Source organism: Arvicola amphibius, chromosome 5 (genome assembly GCF_903992535.2).
Source record: "Arvicola amphibius chromosome 5, mArvAmp1.2, whole genome shotgun sequence".
Classification (NCBI taxonomy): domain Eukaryota; kingdom Metazoa; phylum Chordata; class Mammalia; order Rodentia; family Cricetidae; genus Arvicola; species Arvicola amphibius.
This window is the reverse complement of record NC_052051.1, coordinates 123119441-123137570: the sequence shown is the minus strand read 5'-3', so window position 1 is coordinate 123137570 and position 18130 is coordinate 123119441. Positions and strand designations below refer to the sequence as shown.

General features: G+C 43.5%; 1 protein-coding gene across 4 annotated transcripts in view; it reads right to left on the bottom strand.

Annotated features, from left to right (window-relative positions):
* The window catches only part of Commd10 (COMM domain containing 10), a 125297-nt gene extending 115392 nt beyond the window's left edge, over positions 1–9905 (bottom strand). The window contains exons 1-4 of one of the 4 annotated variants that reach the window (XM_038330651.2): positions 9816–9905; positions 8243–8333; positions 5191–5301; positions 509–664 (exon numbers count right to left, since the gene is read on the bottom strand). In XM_038330651.2, coding sequence (XP_038186579.1) covers positions 509–664; positions 5191–5301; positions 8243–8333; positions 9816–9856 — 399 coding nt within the window. In that variant the 5' untranslated portion in view covers positions 9857–9905. Of the gene's footprint in view, positions 1–508; positions 665–5190; positions 5302–8242; positions 8334–8932; positions 9256–9487; positions 9507–9815 lie in introns of those variants that run through there. The other 3 variants (XM_038330652.2, XM_038330649.2, XM_038330650.2) reach the window with 3 other exon arrangements.
* Positions 9906–18130: the final 8225 nt, after the last annotated feature.

Here is an 18130-nt window from a genome sequence, read left to right as displayed (position 1 = left end):
TACCATAAACAGGTGGAAAAAATCTTTAGCAAAGTATCAGCAAATCAAACCAGCAGCATATTCAAAGGATGACACATGAGATTTACCCCAGGAGCACAAAACTGTTTCCACATCAGAAGATTAATGCAATACAGAAGTATGAGTGGGAAAAGGCAAAATCTGCCCGATCGTGCCCACCTCTGTGAGGTTAGGTTCAGGGGGCGCCTGTGACACCGCTAACTTTACAGCTCTCCCAGTGCTTGGTTTATGGGAGCAGACAGACGCTATGTCAGCACCTACAGCACGCAAGGGGTTCTCTTCGGCACTAACGCAGACGCACAAGCAAGAATACGACTCAGTAAATGTTAAAAACAAGCCTCACATGAGAAGGCAGGGAATCACTGTCAGAGGGTATAAGGAGACGATCTCATATATATATATATATATATATATATGAATGATATATATATATATATATATATATTTTTTTTTTTATTTTTTTTTTTTTTTTTGTCAGAGTGCCCTGTACCTTGTGAGGACCCAGAATCCTCTGCCTGAACTTCTCAACCGTTTCTGGACCCATAGTCGACCAAGTGTTGGCAAAGGCTTCTGCTTTGTCTTGTGTAAGATGAATATTCTCCAGTTGCTGCTGAAGTGCTGCTGGTTTCAGGTTGTGGTACACTGCCTGTCAAGAGGAGGAGGTACAGACATCCTCAGGCTCATGCCAAGACCTTGAGCGGTTAGCAATACAGAAGTATTTAAAACAAATTAAATATTCTCTCTCTCTCTCTCTCTCTCTCTCTCTCTCTCTCTCTCTCTCTCTCTCTGTGTGTGTGTGTGTGTGTGTGTGTGTGTGTGTATGCACATGCATAAGTTCACAGCCTGTGGGCAGCAAGAGGCACTGGATCACTGGAGCTATAGCTATTGGGCAAATGCTGGAAACCAAATTTGGGTCCCCTGCAAAAGCAGTAAGTGGTCTTGACTGCTGAGCCATCTATCCAGTTCCCCGCACTAAATCAGTTTAAATCAAATAGACTCCATTGCCCTCTTGCAGGCATTTTCAAAAGTTCTATTAATAACAATATACAAAACAAAGAGCTAAAAGTCATAGTTAATAAGCCTAACTTGCTCAGGCTAAATGTTTCGTTTTGCTTGTGGTTTAAATAATACTAAAACTACTTTTAGTAGTTTATTTCTAAATTTTAATTATTAAATAAATAAGTTTTAATTATTAAGTAATTATTAAAGTTTTAATTATCTCACATAATTAAAGTTTACAATTGTCTAAGCAAATAGACTTTTCCCAAGGACTCCTCAAAACTACCTTTATCTACCAACCCAAAGTTTCACACAAGAAAAGAAAATTCCTTCAACAGTACCTGTTCTGTTCCCTACATTGAGAACAACTTTCCCACAAACCCCATCCTGTGATGTTCTGTTTATCCTTTTTTTTTCTACTGAAGGTTCACCAAAGCTTAAGAACCAGTCGTCATTATGTGCCACGTTCAGGTTTGAATATGAAGTGTCCCTCACAGGTTCAGGTGCCTGAGCACTTGGTGTCAGCTGGTGGCATTCTCTTTGGAAGACACAGAACCTTTTAACAGGTGCTCTCATTGCCCCAGCCACAAATGGCTCCCACCTCGATGATTTCCCAAATGGATTATATTTCCTGAAACACCATCAACCAAAATAAATCTTCAGATATCTAACAAACAAAAGAGGAAGGTAGTATAAGGAGCGGGGCTGTTACTGTGATAAGCTTGACCATGGGATTGGCAGACCTTTGTCATCAGTGTATAGGAGGAATATAAGTGAAAGAGTTTAGAGTCACCGGCTAGGAAAGATCCAGAACACTGCAGGGAGAATGTAATGTTGATTCTGAGAGAAATGCTGACAGGAATGGCATGCTCAAGAGGTTTCAGAGATGAACAAGGACTCTATCAGAAGCAGAACTACAAGCCACTCGTGTTATTTTCTGACTAGCCATGTGGGTACATTCTACCTGTGTCCTAAAATCTGAGTGATGCTATATTAAAAAATAATGGGCTGGAGCTGAAGAGAGGGCCCAGCAACTTAAGAGCACTAACTGCTCTTCCAGAAGATGTGGGCTCAGTTCCCAGCTATCTGTGGCAGCTCACAACTGTCTGCAACTCTAGTTTCACACACTTTTCTGGCCTCTGAGGGCACGAGACATGCACATGGTGCACAGACATATATGCAGACAAAAAACCCATAAACAGAAAGTAAAATAACTGATTAATATGTTTGGCGAAGGAAATTTCAAGGCAGTATACAGTCTGTGACATGGTTATTGCTCACTGCCCTTAGCCAGGTTTTATAAGAAAAAGTAGAGAGAGAAAACACGGAAAAATGAAGCTAGAACACAACCAGAATTAAAGACAGGACAGGTACGGTGGATGCAGACACAGTGGCTCTGATCGCTAGAGACTAATGAGATTAAGGAGAACCCTGGTACTGTACACTTTGCTCTGGGACGACAGGAACAATGTCCTGGGAACAAGATGTCGCCCACTGAAGGCTCTAGGGCATAAAACTGAAAAAACCAAAAATGCACAGTGCCTAAACAGAAACTGCTTCAGAGCACACAGCTGGAACACGGTTGCCTGGGGGAGTGTTCTCCCACACAAAAGATGCTGCAGCTATGGTAAATGGACGCTAAGCTTCAGCTCAGACCTTGTGGCAGAAGCTGGCAGCAGCCCCCACACGGTATGCTGTGGGTATGCAGAATGCAGGAGTTGTACACCACCGTGGACATTCGCAGAGGTTCCAGAAAACCAATGAGGTCAGACAAGGTGTAGCGGGGTGAGACTCCCTGTATGGAGGGCCTGACTAGGCTGTTCATGAAGTTGATAATGAACCTGAGGTGGCATCCACGGAGGAAAGCTGCAGGAGCCAAGTGAAGCCCATATGTGCCACAGGAAGCAGAGGTGTGGATATGGGGCTGCCTAAATCTACTGAAACCCAAATGATGCCACTGTAAGCTCTAGACACTAGACATGGAACTGCGGAGCTTGGTGCTTCCCAGACGTGTGCCATTCTTGCTTGGGTCCAGACTTTCCATTCCTCCTCTTTAAAATAGGAATCATTACTCTGCATTATTGAACATTAAAAATACGTAACCTGGTGTTTGTTTAACAAGTTCTCAGCTAAGAGCCTGCTCTTAGTTTCGGAAGGGACTTTGATCTTTGGACCTTTAAAGAGCTTTAACCTGTGGGGATTGTCTTAGGGTTTCTATTGCTGTGAAGAGACACCATGACCACAGCAACTCTTACAAAGTGAAACATTTAACTGAGGTGGCTTATGGCTTCAGAGGTTTCGTTCACTATCTCCATGGCAGGGAGCATGGCAGCTAGGAGTACAGCAGCATGCACGTAGACGCGATGCTGGCAAATTCTACACCATGAGCCAAAGGCAATAGGCGTTGTCCTTTTCTTTGCCCTGTTGCTGCCTTTTAAGCGACAGCTGTCCTATCAGCAACTGCAGCTCCACAGCTACCAGCAGTTCTGCTGCGAAAGCTGCAGCCTGAGGGAACAGAATTCCCTCAGGCACCGACTCTTTCAAAGCTACAAAGGGAATTTATCTAAATCTCTGTCCCTCTACAGAAATCGAGAGTCAAAGGTTGAGGTGGAATTCTGCGCCTCACAGAGGCTGAATAGCAAGTGGTTCACCTCCTCAGTCCCTCAAGAAGCCCCCATTCTTCTCCTCACCCCTACTTAAAACCCTGGCTCTCCCTACAACTTCCAGTCAGCTACTTGCTGACGCAGCCTCCTGACCGCAGGTGAATTTTATTTAATCAAACACATCTTGGCATCATTAAACAAATGTTCCAGAGCATAAACAAAAGTAACACACCTTAAAACAATATTCTACAACAAACAGGAAGGAAACTGTCTCACTGGGCATGCCTTGAGCATATATGAGCTCTCAAAGCCAGCCTCCACAGTGACATACTTTCTCCAATAAGACCACACCTACTTCAACAAGGCCACATCTCCTAATAGTGCCACTCCCTTTGGGCCATTTTCTTTCCACCTGCTACAGGGATGTTTGGATTTGGACTTAACTCTTATTTCAGGAGGAGACGTGTTGAGCACGTGGAGGCAAAGGAGGGACCGGTACAGTTTCAGTCTGAAGGCTTCCCCACAGGCTGGTGTATTTAAAGGCCAGGTGGCTAGCTGGTGTCTGTTTTGGGAGACTGTGAACCTTTAGGACGGTGGCCCTTACTGTGTCACTGGAAAGCGGGCCATATGGGTTAGAGCCCAGCTCCAGCTGCAGGGCAGGCTCCGCACTTCCTGATCTTCAGAAATTGCAAGTACTATGCCTTACCTTCCTAACTCCATGAACAGGAATGCCCATGTAAACGTCACCACGCCTTCTCCCTCCTCTCTGGATGGCACTGTTAAGTCAAAATACACCCTTCCTAAAGTTGTTTCCTCAGGTGTTTGCCATGACAACATACCATCTATCGCCTCCATGGGGGCGGGCGGGGGGAGGGGGCGCCAGCTGCCTGACAGCGTGTCCTGAGAGTGTCTGCTGCCGGCAATGCCCATCGAGTGCAGTACTGCTGATCTTTTATTTCATGAATATCCTGTCTAATAAACTGATAAGAATTTATTAAAACTCTATGTTAAAGTTCAGCTGTGTGCTAGGCTTATAAAAGAGGTGCAAATAAGATTCTGGCCCATAATACATTCAAATCTATGGATGGAACCCAAACTTTCGCGTGTGAGGTAACGGAAGACTAACAGCGTGCCCTGCTAAAAGGGTAAAGAAACACAAACAACGGACAGCGGCCAGACTACGCGATCCAGACTGAAGTGACAGGACTTGAACAGAAATAATGAAATGAGTTTGAGAAGAAACGGTACAGGAAGGAAATTCAGCAGAAAACAAAACAAAACAAAAAAAAAAACCAAAAAACATCATTTCTTTCCTGTATCCTCCTAATCAAATGCATGCCAGCAAATCACCTGTTCAACTTCTACAACGGAAAGTATTCATATTCCCAACTACACCAAGAAACAATGAGTTAAAATCAGACAAAGGTCCAATTTACATTGCTATAATATTTACTACTACTATATCATATTTACTTTTGCAGAATAAAATACTACATAAAAATATAGAAAGCCACAGATATTAAAGTCATGTAAATGCGCAATAAGTAGGAAATTAAGGCAATAAAAATACCTGCTCCAAAACAAATGATATTGTTTCCAGAACCAGGTGCAGCTCTTGTTTCTTTAGAGAGAACGCAGCCTGAAGTTTCTCCTCCTCTTCTTCACTGAAGCTGCTCTCGGCCTACAAACACAGAGGCAGTCAGCCCAGAGTGTGTTCACAAGACTCACTTATACAGGAAAAGGGAACCTAGGAGGAAAGGTAAGTCCACAGCAAAAACAAACTGGTGTGCTTATAATCTAAATTAAGACACGCATTCTGAACCACAGTGAGTGGCGTGAAACAGACCTTCTGTGGTGACGTGACTGACCGCCGGAAATCTGAGCTGAGCAAAGGATGATTTTCCTGCTTAAATTTTAGGCCACCCGGACATCTGTGCTTTGATTCTGATATCTGGTTTTCTTAATTCTCTCACTACATCTCCTCACTAGCAGCCACGACTTGAGACTACTGCCCACCCGTCACAGCAGCACGTTGGTCCCCCACTTCACCTTCACTAGTCGGCCTGGTCAGGAAGCCTGACAGCTGGCTCTGCAGAGCGAAGCCTGCAGCAGTGACATCAACAGGTTTCACATGGGGAGCTAAATTCTCTGCCACGGGGTCTAACAGGGAGGTTTTTTCGTCAGATGAGTTGTAACCACTAATTAAGAGGACAGGCCACAAATGCCTGTTTCTGAGTTCTCAGCTACAGAAGCTTGTGTGACTTCCCTCAGCTCTTCCCAATGCAGAAGTGCTGGCGTGCAAGATGAGGCACACTACAGACTGTTCCTGCTACCGTGATTCCGCCTGTCCCACCACCTACAGCACAAATCTACTACAGGCAAGAACTTGGAGCTCCTAGGCTGTTGTTCCACTTCTCATGTGAAAGAAAAGAATTAACTCCAAATGCATACACTGAGTGCCAACTGTATAATGAGTAATGTAGTAATGTATTGGGGAAGGGAGCTATATAGGTAAGGAAAGAAAAGACTCTTGAGGCTATAGGTAGAAAGACTAGTGAAGAAGTTTAGGGATTTGGGTGTCTTCTGAGAAACGAGTGCTTGCAATACAGTACTACAGTGAACTGAGAATCAACCAAACATTCTGGAAGCAGAGAGAAGAGAATAACATAATGCTTGAGAGTGAGATTTGCAAAATTCTTCAAGGGTGATGTTCTCTCGGTGAAGCAGGGAACAAGGACATTGGGACGTAGGGAGAGGGATGTGTACACAATACAGGGTTGAAAGGGCCTAGAACACTGCGGGGACTGTGCACTGTCCAGTGTGATTGCAAGTTCAAACCAGGGAGAGCACAGGGCACCGCCATATGCTAATGGATCTCACACGCAGTGTTGAGGGTTTTGTGGTTTTCTCCATACGGTAAGGGACGGCCACTGACGTTTTTTAAATGCTTAAATATAATCAACATTTTTAAAAGAGAAAAGCATTTAGAAACATTACTGAAATGGTATTATTAGAAATCAATCAGGAGCTAGAAAAATGGCTCGGTGAATAAGAGTGCTTGCTGCTCTTGCAGAAGACCCGTGTTCAGTCCCCAGCACCCACATAAGGCAGTTCACAACTATCACTATCTACAGAGCATCCAAGGCCCTCTCTGGCCTCCACAGGAACCAAAAACACATGCGGTACATATACATACACTCATAAACATTAAAAGAATAGAAATACAAAAATGTAAAAACAAAAAAGGATCAAAATCAAGAACACTATGAGTAACAGATACTAGTTCAAAGCCAGGAAACAATAAGGATCTGAAATAAAACTATGTAAAGAATTTGATTTGAGAACAATTCAGAGTGAGTAGGCTACCGGCCTGGAGTTGTCTCCTCGCCAATAAAGAAAAGAAAGGTAGGAGTCTTGAAATAACTTAATGTCGGTGCCTACAATCGTGCAGAGCGTGTAGTAGGTGCTCCATGAACATGGCCAATATCATTTTATAGCCTAATAAAGAACATAAGTTGAACTGGTTACCAAACAACAGCTTAATTACCAAGCATTGACATGGCCAAACCAACTGTGCCCTTGAAATAAAAGCAAAGAGAAAAATCAAAGATTAAATACTGTGTGAGATGCTGTGGAATAATCCTGCTGTACACTGTAAAAATGTGTTGCTCTCATTGTTAATAAAAGGTTGATTGGCCAATAGCTAGGTAGGATTTTCAGGACAGAGAGAATGCTTGAAAAAAGAAGGATGGAGTCTTCAGGAGTCTTGAGAGATGCAGAGAGAAGCAAGATGAGCATGCTATGCTGAAAGGAGGTACAGTCACGTGGCATAGGGTAGATAAGAAATATGAAGTTAATTTAAAATTTAAGAGTTAGCTAGTAGCCAGCCAGAGCTATTAGCCAAGTATTTATAATTAATATTAAGCGTCTTTGTGGTTATTTGGGGGACAGAGCCTGGCAGTCCTGACAAAAACTCTACCTACAGTTAGAAGAAATATTGACTGATTTTTAAGATTTATCAATTGTTTGTATATGTATGGATGGTGAAGAAACATTGAGTTATTTTTACGATTTATTATTTGTATATGTATGCATGGTACCTGCATGACTTTATATGCACCATATGCATGCAGGAGCCCAAGAAAGCTAGAAGAAGGCATCAAATCCCTGGAAGTGGAGTTACAGGTAGTTATGAGCCACTAAGTGGGTTCTAGGGACCAAACACAAGTCCTCTGCAAGAACAGTGCATGCTCTTGACCACTGAGCCATCTCTCCAGCCCTGGGCTATCTTCACCAGGAAGAATGTTATCAGCCTTTTCCTAAAGCATGTTCCATAGAATATTATATACAAGATAAAATAATTCCAAAGTCAAGCCTTCACCCTTAAACATATGACCCAAACAACAGTATGCAAAACATCCTGGAAGGTTCCACTTTTTTTAAAGTTAATATGGAATACAAAGTTTCCCAAACTTGACCAGAGAACATTATCAAATCTTCCAATGATCTAGAGTTCCCGAGAACACACTAGAGAACAATGTTTCTCACAGTTCTCCAATAATAGCGGCATGCTTCAGGGACACCAGAGGGGTCACAAGCCACAGGAATACCGAAATGCAAACCTTCAGGTGGAGCTTTTGAAGAATTCGGCTAAGAAGGCGCGGAAATCGTCCGGTATCTATTGCGTTTATCAGCGGCACTGCTTTCTTCATGCTAAACAAATTTGCAAACAAAGTTTCAAAGTAAGCTTTTAAATGTATTTGCTGTTACTGTCTATACATTTATGTCAACAACCCTGGTAGCTGCATCCTCTTAGTGAAATAAAGTGACATGAATGACAGCCAGGTAATCAATCCAAGTATTTCCAAAAAGAGCCCTCTCCCCAAAAGCATTCCTGTTGAAAAGTACATTTGACAGTTTTCTCTTGCCAGGCAAATTGCTTGGGAAGGTACACACCCTGTCAGGGAATGGCTGTAATTGAGCAATGGGAAGGAATGCTACCACTTAATCCAAAATAAACTCTGAAAGGACTGTGGAAAAGGGTGAAGCAAATTAGGGGATTACACCAAAACCATAAAGGCTAATGATGCCACATAACGGTGGGGGGGAGAGGGAAGACAACACACACAAAATCACTTAGCGTGCAGCTACTTTAAAACCCGTGTCACCTGTAATAACCAATTTCAAGTTGTGTGGTGAGCACAGCTGCGCACACAATGACTACGCCTTCACAGCGTGTGTTCCCCCAGGACAAGAGTTTGAAGAAAGGTGGCTTGTCAGATCTGCTCGCAGAAGGAAAAACTTTACAATACCGACTGTCTTCTTCCCAACGCAGGAGCGCTGTGTTCACCATTCGATATTTGCCTGCATAAATGAGTGTTTCTTCTGCCTCCACAAATTGGGTTGGGTTTGGCGGAAATAATTCTGTTTTAATGGGGGAAATCTGAGCAGGGTATGGTGGGGTGGCTATATAGTGCCAGCTTGTTGGGAGGGGAAGGCTGTGTGGATCTTGGGTCCACGAGTTTGAGGCCAGTCTTGGCAACATAGTAAGAATCACTCCGCCAAAGAAAATCTTTCAAACTGGGGTTTGCAACACCCCCAGAGCCAGCCAGTCTCACGAGAAACCTAAAAACTACATAAAATGAAAACACTATTAATGGTGCCAAGACTGGCTAAATATGTCACTAATGCCTGACCTATCTGACCTTGGTTTCAAAGGGCTATTAACACGTGTTATTTGTTAATCACCCTGTAGTACCAGCGTGAGCCTTTGTCACCATCATCGGGTCTGAAATAACATTAAAAATACAGACTATTCTCCCAAGAAACTAGACAAAATTCAGGGGGCATCTAGTGACTTCTACTACCCGTCAGTCTCTCCGGTACAGAACAAGGCAGCCAAGGCTCCCTGCAAACTTGGAGCAAGAACCACACTCCAGAATGGAAGCACACTGCTTCCACGCCTCTCTCCCCGCCTTCCCACGCCCTCGTCCACGCCCCGCCCACCCTCCGCACCCCGCCCACCCTCCGCGCCCCGCCCACGCCTTCCTCCGCGCCCCTATCCTCTGCAGCTCCGCTCGGGCTCCGGCTCCCGACCCTGGTCGACCGCACAGCAGCAGAAGGCAGCGGCTACACCCCCTGCTCCCGCCCCAACAGGTTACCCCCGCGTGGCGGGGCGCTCAGCCTGACCGCTACCTGGGACTCTCCGGCAAAATCACCGCCGCGGACGCCGCCATCCTCAAAGCTTCCTCGCCCGCGCGACTGTCAGCTGTGCACAATCCAGCCAATGACGGCCAGCCTGACGGAAGCCCGGAAGGGCCAAGTCGTGCCGCCGGGGAATTTGCGCTAAAGAGCTGCAGCGAGCAAGTACTTCAAGAGGGTTGTGTGTGGTCCCGAAAGGAAGAGGAAGATCATGGTCATTTCTATCATTCTGGTCATTTCGGAATCCTGGCTGTACATGTATATTTATGTTTATTTATATATCTGCATCCCTGGCTAGGCGTATGTGTTTATGTGTGCATTTTATGCACGTGTATTCATGGCTGTGCATACACAGACGTAGTATATGTAGCATTTCCTCTTTTTTATTTTCAGATTTAGTGGAGGATTTAAACAAGCTTTAGGCGTCTACAGATAGAGAAATGGGCCAAGGAGCATCCCCTGACAGGAGAAGTTATACTACCAACTCAATGCTATTGACCCTCTCGTGCCTTCATTCCCAGAGTCCTCAGCAGGACACAGTTCTGGCCTTGGACATGTTGGTTCAGTTTCTCCTACAGTAGATTCCTTGAGTACCTAGCATTGAGGTAGGCACTGGAGATTCAAACAGACAAAATAAGTTTTGTCAGCAGTTAAAATGGAAAAGTATTTGTTGGGACTGTCTTTGGGGCCCAGCATAGCATAGCACAGAAGAACGATAGATCACCATGAAGTGTATAGTTAAGGTTTTCACAAGAGAGTAAGGAAACACTACATTTTCAGTAAAACCTTTATCTGCCTTAGAAAAAATAGGGGTGTATTAAAGGGTTGCATAGCAGAGTAGGGCTGGAAAATAAGAAAAGCTTCCTGAACCTGCAGAGGTGAGGAAGGGTGTTCCAGCAGAAGACAGAGTGAGCAAAGACTGAGGAATAGAACAATTTGACTGGCGTGTCAGAGACAGTCTGGAAGTAGAGCTAAAAGCAGCTTTGGTGGGGGGAGGGGGCTTTGGCCTGTGCACTTCTCTGTAGAAAAATGGGTAGCCATTAAATGTTAGGGGTTTGAGTGTTCGTTTGTTTTTAAGATTACGGTCAGAATGCTGGTCTGATTGGAAGAGATAAAGGGAAAACTATCCGGGAAGTGACTGCTGTAATCCTAGCAATCAGATCCTGAGAAGGTGAAAGACACAGCACATGGGGTGGAGTTACATTTCCATAGTAGACTGTTGGCAAGAGCTGGCAAAAGAACGAATTTAATTTTCCTTCTAATTATGTTTCACTTAAATTATTATTTAAATTGGTTGGCATTCCTGGAGCAGCCCACCAACACTGTAACTGAGAGAAGCCAGATTGCAAATTAAAAGTGAATAATCCCCACATGGATAATTGAGTCAATTATACAGTATGTTGAACACATACAAATACATTTAGTTCCACAACACGCCACACACTCCCCCAGTTTATGCATATCTGAAAGAGATGTATATGTGAATCTACATAATTATGGGCCTGCGATCCAAACACAGATTGCCTTACCTGGCATGAGTTTAGAGGGTACAATTTCTCCTCTGTCTTTGGAACGTCTCCTTGTGTCTTGATGCATTGCTGAAGTCAAGTCACGAGTCAACCAGACCTAATTCAGATCTCGAGGGAACTGCAGTCCTTGTGGGCTGTCTTGAAAAACATAGCTGGGGCTTTCATAAAAGCGGTCAAATCCTGAGTCTGTGAAAACTCACACACCTACAAATACCTGATACATGATGTGCAGGCGGCAGTGATATCTGCTTCCCTGGACTGTGGTGAGGATTAAGGAATGTGCTCTGTGCCTTTGAGAGACGCTCTCCCTAGAGAACATACAAAGCACAGACCTCCAGAGTGCTGTTCAGAGCATCACTGCCCGTCACAGTGGTCTGCCACGCCAATTCTATCCATATTACTGATGACTGATTGCCTACTGATATACGTTATACTGTGAATAATTTCTCCCTTTGAGTGGGAGCCGCCCCTAGGCTGTTGCCACAGTCAGGTGTATGGGCACGCATGTCCACGAGAGGGTCCTTAAAGTTGTCTACTGGTGACCACTTGCTGCAGAAGGGGGCTGATGGGAGTCAGGATGCCATAGCCGCTGTCTACTCTTGTCCCCTATGCTCATCAGCCCAGCTTCAGGATGGCTGCGGAGCCCAGGCCTGTTCCCACCAATCTGTTATGGACTCCTAGTTCTCCTAAATGCAGCAACACTTTTCTAGTTTTCTGCCTTAATTGCTCATTTCAAGTCTGCATTTCTTTTTTCATTCTGTGTTACTCCAAATTCTCTAGAAAAGTAGCCCAGCTACCTACACACTAGTGCCCCATTAGAGGCTGCAGTTTCAGTGGAGTGAGAATTGAGCAGGTGGAAAGGAAGGCAATGCAAAGTGATGTCCAATTGCGTGATGGCTAATTCTGTCAACTTGATGGAGTCTACACTCAGCTCAGAGACCAGCATCATGTCCTTCCCTAGCCTTCCTCCGTGACCCCCTCCGAGCCCCACCTATACCCCCCCTTCACACCATGCCCATGTCTATGAGGGATCTAGATTAATTAAGGTGGGAATGCCCACCTTGCACAGGGAATGCCATTCCTCGTGCTGAGTCCTGTTCTGTAGAAAAGAGAATGCAAACAACACCAGCATTTACCCCCTCTACCTTCTGACTATAGACACATTGTGACACAACGCTCCAGCCTTCATAGCTTTCTGGCCACAAGAGACGGCCCTAGAATGAACCAGAATAAACCCTTTCTTCTTTAAGTTGCATTAACTGGGCATTTTGATGCAGCAATGAGGAAATGACTAACACCAACCAGATCAGAAACTGAAGTGTCCAAATACTTCTGGCATTTTTGTATTTTGTCAGCACAGAACCATGGACAAATAACCGAACTGCTCCCTTTCAGGATCCCTGCCCTAAAACTGCCCAATGGTTTTCTAGGTCCTGTTGAAAGGAAATGTGGGCATCACCCCGTCCTTCTGGGAGCCTGCCCTTCCTTCTGTTATGAGCCTGGTCCTCTGGAGCACCGGCCCTTTCCCCATAGATCTCTTCTCAGGGGTCTTGTGTGTACTCACACTCCCTCTCTTCAATAGGCAGGATTTATATTTTTGCTATATAATAAAGCAGGCTAATTTCTGAACATTTCTTTCAGAAATCTCCAACCCTAAGTGAACTCTGGACACACCAAGGAGCCACTCCAAATTCATCCTTTTCCATCCCAGCCGCAGATGTAAGTGATTATCTTCAGAAGTTAAGCAGCTCCTGCTCACCAACCCTAGCAGGACTGTTACTGGACCCTGGGGGTTCTACGACCCTGGGCTCCAGTGAAGCGAAGTGAGAGACAACGATTGCCGATTGCCGAGGCGCTTGGGAAAATGGAGCCGAGACCATCTGCACCGCCCTTTGTTTACAGGAAGGGAAATGGTCTCAGCCACTTTCATGGGGCCATGGGTAGAGATGCCAGCGTCTGGAGAAACTCTTCCGTCCACGCCTATGTTCCTCAGAGGTTGACTCTACCTTCTCTTTAAAAACCACTTTCAGGCCCAACACGAACACTCCAGTTTTGCAAGTGAAAAACTGATGGAGACTGGAAGGAGGAAATTCCACAAATGTCTCTCCCTAGACACAAAGTACCCAGTGACTAGGGCAAGCTGTGATGATTTGGGTGGATAGGCGGGGCTTTGGAAAGGCTCCTCCTTCCTGGTGAAGCACAGCTTTGGTACTTTTAAATTCATTTTTATTTCCTCTCTATGTGGCTCGCTGTCTTAGTTTCTGAATCCCTGGAATTCAGTCTCGCTGAAACGACCTTTCAAGGAAGTGTTCGATATATTTTGTCAAAGTGGTTTGTACTAGTCTAGGCTGTCCTGCCCGTGTCTAGCCAAGGAATACTTTGGAAGTCTGTAATTCTATAATTCATCCTGAATGTGTCAGGTGCATCAAGCAAAGTATGACATAGGGCAGAACGGATACTACCTGTTCCCAGTGGTTCATCCTAGTCTGAGGACAAAATACAAACCTACAGGGCATCTCTATCAGAAGCCATAGCCCTCTCTCTCTCTCTCTCTCTCTCTCTCTCTCTCTCTCTCTCTCTCTCTCTCTCTCTTTCTCCTTTCACCTAACCCTGAGTGCACACCAACACTCAGTCACAGTTGGCGGCCTGTTTTAGCTATGGTGAGCACTTACCTCATAGGTGTGAGAAAATCAGCTGGGGTGTAACCAAAAAAAAAAAAAATGCCTTCACGGATGGTAAACATAGCAATGTTCATTCCATAATTTCTTCCCTGATTCCAAAGGGCATGATGTTTTCAGAGTGTGTATCTTTATTTGTGAGTTGCGTGTGTAAGTGTACCTGTTTAGGTGAGATACTTGGAGAGAAAGGACTGCTTTAACACGATCCGCTCTCTGAGTATTTGCACAACAGGCTGTGCTGTGTAAAGGAAACAAAATGCTTAGTAAAAGAAAAGAAAGAGAGGCGTCGAAGCTGCAGGCTGCACTTGCCAGTCAAAACCTCATTTGTGGTCACTTACAGTCATCAAGTGGAGGGTGGGGTAGCGGGCAAGATGGGAACCTTAATTAAAATGAAGCCCAAATATGCTTTCTGATGCACAAATCGATCTCTTTCTAGTCTATTCTCAAGCTGGAAGTTGAAAATATCTGGAATTTTCACCTCTCCGTTTTCATTTGCACCTAATTTCCTCAATTCTACCTCCCAGGGGCCACTACCATTTAAAGACTGGGGTTCACGCCTAAAATGTGTGAAAGCCTGACTGGTTTCTTGGGTAATTTTCACCCCTGAACGTCATCTGAAAGGAAGTCGATGGTGCTTCCAGTGTAGACTTGGTGGAGTGTTTATTTTAATCCACTGACTGGTGAAGGAGATAGAAACCGGTAAACATCAGCAGCAGACACGGAGAAAACTAACAGCAGGAAATGAGCGAAAGCAGCGCCACTTGCACACCAAGAAAAGAGCCCCAGCTGCGTTGGCCACTAAATACTCCTAAGTCACTGAACTGGTGCTGGGAAAAGAAGGTGCCTGCAAAACCCTAAGAATCCTCTTTAGAGTCCCCAGTTCGTGTTTTAAATGTCCGAGATAGCTGGTGTAACCCTGGTGCCAACAGGAGCAGAACTGGAAGTCAGTGATCAGCCCCGGGAGGAACATGGGAGATCCCTGGAGAATATTGGTCCCTGGGGGCTGATGCAGATGTGGAGACTACAGGGACCGATGCTGTTGATTGAATGGGGAAGGGAAACAGTAAGACAAGGAAAACAGTCACAGCTTATCATTCCACATAATAAACAGAAATCCGGCAAACTAAGAGAGAGGAAAAAGTTACATTGTAGTCGTGGGACAAAAGGTTTCCCTTAACCCCTGTCTTTGTTAGTGTCTGGACCCAACACTCTGCCGGTTTTTCCCTGTACTAAGCAGAAAGGAAAGTGTGACCCTGGAAGAGCCCAGCGCACCCCACCCCCACCACGCTGACTTGGAGGAGTCAGAGGCTGGGGATGCAGCACTGAAGGAAGGCTCTGCAGCCTGAGGGTGCCATCCTGGAGGTTAGACATGGCCTGACCAAAGGAGCAAATCCTCATGTTATGGGTCTGTTAGCAAAAGTTTAACAGACAGAGGTGAAATAAAGGCACTATCAGATTCCCTTTAAGCTTTTATTAAAAGCAAGTAGAATTCAATACTGAAACATCCACCTGGCATCCTAAATGGAAAGACGCATCGATTTCCCACAAATACGCAAAAAGAACCAGGAAAGCTTCTGCATAATATCAGAGAAAACGAAGCCTCAGCAGACCTGCCCAGGATAGCACAAGAGGGAAGGAGGAAGCATCTTGGTGACTGTGCAGGCATCCCACAGAAAAACACTAACATAGACTGACAGTGTGCAAACACACATGTGTGTCATACACAAAACCATGGTATTGCCAGATGAGTGCTCAAGAAAGAACCTAACGTGGAAATTAACAGTGAACAAGACTAAAAGACTTGATAAACGAGATTAGATGTGAAGAACAGAGCCAAAGACGCTGAAAAACAACAAACTCACCCCCTCTGCTACGTTAGAGACTATAAGAAACAGAACAGGCAGAATTTTAAATTCGCATCCCATGTGTTGACTCCTCGCTTAGCTATCCGTGGTCATCTCAGGACTGGGGTTTGACTAATGTTCAGGGTATTTATTTTCTTTGATGAGATTATCTCTAACTCTGGTTTCTATCTTTCCCTATTATTTGTGTAAACAAACAATAAAGCCATCATTCAAACATAGTGAAAACAAAGGGGACTGGCTATATATAGACTTTATTTTTCCCTAAACATTAGGTATTAAAGTATGTAACATATCTATTAAAAATATTGATGTTGTGTGAGAGTATAATCTTTGCCCATTTATCTCTCGGTAGTGTTCCTAAGGCATAAAAACACTATTATTATTAGTGTGAGTAAGATCACACTAATCTATTATTCCATCTAATATCCTTTTTTTAAACAGATCCCTGAGCTTACCTAATTTTCCCCCAACCCTCAACCCTATAACAATTATAATCATCCCCTAAATGATGTCCCTAACCCTGATGACAAACTTTGTTGGAAGAGGGGGCATTGTCTTCTAGAATTACTTCCAGCTGTCATGAGGGCGATGTTCTTTCTATGGGATCCTGTGAAAGTAAAATGATGTCTAAGTTCCAAGATTACTGTCTAATATAACTGCAAATAGTCTCTGAGTATTCGGTAGGGTTTTTCTGAGAAACCTATTTGGAGTTCTGGCCAGAACATTGTAAAAAACAAAAATGTGCACCATTTCAACTAACGAAGTTGGAGTCATCTTGAGTAGCTGGTACACAAAAACAGGTCTTATAGTAGTGCTATTAGCATCATGACATCATATCAACCAGGTGGAGTTGTTGTAGGGCCCCATATTCTTCCTGAAAACTTCAAAGATCACTGCAGAAAAATTTATTTGTTCATTGTGGAAAACTTAAACATTATTTATATAGACATATACAGACATATATTCAATGAAAGGTACAATAAAGACAAAACTAAGTATGAAGAAAAGTAAAATATTTTCTAAATTCTTTCTTTTTTCTGTCCCATACCATATGGCTCCTGACATGAGACAGAAACTCTGAATTTTTCTTTAACAACATACTTGATTTAGAGAAGGACAGAGCCATTGTCCAAGTCCAAAGCCAGCTTCGATTTTTAAGTGAATTCTATTTAGTATTCAGAGATTCTTACCCTCCGATGACATGTCCTCACAAATGATAATTCTCTTTTCTTGATGATCCTATCTGGATAATTATCTTTTCCTATTTAGGCATCTAGATGTCCATAGTCTTGAATTTTGAAGATGAGTATCTTCCTGCAAAGACAAGAACAGAAATTTGCCCCAATCCTTATGAGGTTTGCTTACCACCTGATTGGTTGTTACCTCTATGGATAAGCCATCATTTCTCTTTCTCAAGAGATTTCTTTTTTTCAAACTGAATATTTATTAATTTTGATGGTATCCATAACTTTTCTTTTCTTTTCTTGTTGAAAGAAGAGCAAAACTCCTTCCAGAACATAACACATCTCCTGGCTTCCATTGTAATGTTAACATATCCTTGAACTATACCAGCTGATTTAATTCAGAAGACTTTTCTATTATTCAATGTCTCTCTGCTGCTGTTGTCCCTTTCTTATTAGTGTTAAGAAAATTTGAAGTTAATAAAGTATTATATAATCTATTTTAGGGGTATTTTCCATCCCTTTCTGTTTGTTTAATATATTCTTTATAGTTTGACTTGATCTTTCTATAACTGCCTGATCTGTAGGATTGTGTGGTATACCTGTAATATGCTTTATATTATAATAAGCAAAAAATGGTATCATTTTCCTAGAGACATATGCTGGACCATTAACTGTCTTTATTTGTGCAGGTATACCCATGATGTGTGATTACTGAATCAGCCTTTTCTGAGCTCAAAGCAGTTGCCCATTGAAAACCTGAATAAATGCCAATGGTATGGTGTACATATTTTAATTTCCCAAATTCTGCAAAGTGGAACACATCCATCTGTCAGATTTCATTCATTTTAGTACCCTTTTGGGGTAGTCCCTGCAAGTAGCAGTGTTTGATTATAGAACGAGCAAGGAGGACATCTCTTTATAATCTTCTTAGCTTGTTGTCATGTAATAGAAAGCTCTTTCTTTAAACCTTTGCTATTGACATATGTCAATATGTTTCTTATGGAATTCTGAGACCTTCAACACACTGCCAATCAATAACTGATCAATTTCTGT